At 45.5% G+C, this 2,604-nt stretch overlaps 1 protein-coding gene across 1 annotated transcript; it reads right to left on the bottom strand.

Moving 5' to 3' along the window:
- Positions 1–4: 4 nt before the first annotated feature.
- Positions 5–2,598, bottom strand: LOC147819791 (uncharacterized; the record flags this gene model as incomplete). The annotated part of the gene is made up of 9 exons (XM_087171133.1): positions 2,357–2,598; positions 2,060–2,230; positions 1,782–1,929; positions 1,311–1,468; positions 1,060–1,203; positions 738–954; positions 516–635; positions 269–426; positions 5–146 (listed from the first exon to the last, which is right to left on the bottom strand). Coding segments are annotated over exons 1-9 (1,500 nt in total), but the record flags the coding sequence as incomplete, so codon positions are not given.
- Between the last annotated feature and the right edge of the window lie 6 nt (positions 2,599–2,604).

The following is a 2,604-nucleotide window of genomic DNA, read 5'->3' on the forward strand; positions in this document are numbered from 1 at the left end:
GCTTCATGCGGTAATGTTTTTCCGCCGTCGCAGTGGAATGAGTGAGGTAGTCGGCCACCAGAGACTTCTCTGTGTCAGTCATCGTCCCGGTGGCCGCCTCGAAGACTCTGCGTGCCACTCGGCTGGTCACTGGCTTGAGTTTGTATCTAAAGTGAAAGTTTAAACAGATATTAATATGACATTAATTGACACATCACACCAGAGATCTGAGACGGTTATTTATAGAAGTACATTTCGGAGGGGAAATGAATCATGATGGTTAGCTTACTTTGAGTGCAGCCGGTTGAGGTCATTGGAGGCATTATAGATCGGCCTCCCCGTGGTGGAGATGAAGAACCGTTCCTCCTCGTCATCTGAGTCATCCCGCTTGCGCTTCTTGGTGTTGAGGAGTTGTGGCCGCACTTGTGTGAAGTAAATGTCAAACCACTGTTGGCAGAGGAAACATAGGAATAAAGATTAATTTCCGTTCTGGAACAGGTTCTGATAGATTCGCAGAGGAAATCTGATGAACTTACACACTCCTCCTCCGGCGAAAGGGCAAACGTGGCAACTTGCCGTGCTGCGGTCTTGTGCTCCTTGACGCCAACAATGGCGTTGCCTGACTCGTCAGTCTGACGGAGCATCCACTCCTGCACCTGCACAAAACAAGGATATCACATTGATTAGTATGGGGAATGGCAAAAATGTCAGGTGAAATTTTCTAACAATGCAGACAAAAAGAGCTTAAGAATACTCACAGTCATGTGCTCCACCACGCCTGGTCGCTGGAGGTGCCTCAGGATGACCACTGCCTCGAGGTAGTACACCATTAAGCTGCACTCTGTCAACTCCAGGGTTGCGCCTTTGTCCACGAAGACCTTCGCGACAACTGCCAACAAGTCTTTCCTGGCAGCCCTCAGCACAGCCAAGCAGTCATGTGGAGTGAGCTGCTGTTGCTCAGTCAACATGCTATGCCTATGAGAAAATAGATAAAATCTTATTAACAAATCATGACATTACATGCCACATTGCTCACATATCTATACTGTAATCTAGTTGGTGGAGAACAATTAAACTTACCTCTTTTGGGTGATCTCTTTGCTCGCTTGCTTGGAGCAGCATCTCTGCAGAGACCCAAGGAACTGAATGAAGTCCTTGCAGTCCTCATGGAGTTCCCGATCCTGGTGCCTCAGGTTGGTGTTGACTGTGTGGTACAACAGGAATCTGTCGGAGGAAGTACAAGTATTTAAGTATATTTATTTAAGCCCAACTATGTTTATTGTCTACACAAGTGTTGACATTATATGAAAAAAAACATCAAATGCACCAACCTTTTCAAGCTCTTCAGATAATTCTGCTGAGTTTGCTTGGTCAGCGTTGCCTCAGAGAGCTGGCGAAGGTACTGCGAGATCTTTTCCCTCTTCCTGACGAACTCCAGGGATGGGGCCTGTGGGTCCACGTAGTACAGGAAACGAGCAACGTTGTCAACCTGGGGAAAAAAAAGCATTTTAAATTACATGACAACTATTAAAAAAAAAAAGTATGAAAAACTGAATTCATGAAAAGAAAAAAAGACCCTGGTGAGGATCAAATATTAATTTAACTTATACCATCTACAAAAGTGACTGCAATACAGGGGAGGAGGAATGTTACCAAAGGTACAGGCTGTGCATATCTTTCTGACTGAAAGCCAGCACATGGTTTCCCAAATCATGTTGTAAATCGATTTAAACAAAAAGGCAAAAATGAACCCTAACCCAGAAGTTTTTAATAAACACATAGTGTTTTATGGTAGTCCTCACCTCCTGTTTGAAATTTTCATTCTGGAGGTCTTTCTCCAGGTAGTTGGCGAAGCCCTTCAGCAATGCATGGTCCAGGGAGTGCTTCTCATAGAGGCCCTTCTCTGCCATCAGCTTCCTGGCCGCCTTCTTCCACTGCACATCTGGGTTACTGCAATGTGGGAAAAGTGTTATAATTGTTATAGTAGTGAATTGTTGTTACATACTGAATATTTGTGATTCATGTGACTCACAATCAAAAACAAACAACGTCAGTGAAGTTGTGAAACTGAGATTCTCACCATTGAAAGTACACGCCACTGCTGACAGAGGCAGTCTCAGACTCGCTCTCACGAGTCTCAGTGGCCGCACTCTCGGGTGGCTGTGCCGTCGCTGCCGTAACGTTGGCATTGGGCAGTGGTGGAGGGACACCAACCACCACCATGTGCCGACGCTGCAGCTCCTCAATCAGCCTTTCAATTAAAAAAAAAAACAGAATTTAGACAATGTTATTCAATACAATTTAAAAAATGTAATACATTTCAGAGAGTAAACAAGAAGTGATGTTTGAAAAAAGACTGAAAAGCCCTTCCACCAACCTGCTGAGTGGATCAGCGTCATCCACAATCTGCCGAAGCAGGCCGTGGTTGAAGACCCTGCCAGACACCAGAAGCTCATGGACATCCCTCTTTGCCTTCAACACCTCTGCTTCCATGGCTTCTGGTGTGGCGGTCTTCATGCAGACCCTGCGCAGATGCACAGGAAGGCATTCCTGGGGTTTGATGCACACAGGGCACAGCAGGAAGTGCCTGTTGGCTTTACTGGAAATAGAAAAAGACATTCTTCA

Source organism: Seriola lalandi, unplaced genomic scaffold, assembly GCF_002814215.2.
Source record: "Seriola lalandi dorsalis isolate HSWRI2012SDOR001 ecotype SW California unplaced genomic scaffold, Sedor1 jcf7180002049266, whole genome shotgun sequence".
Lineage (NCBI taxonomy): Eukaryota > Metazoa > Chordata > Actinopteri > Carangiformes > Carangidae > Seriola > Seriola lalandi.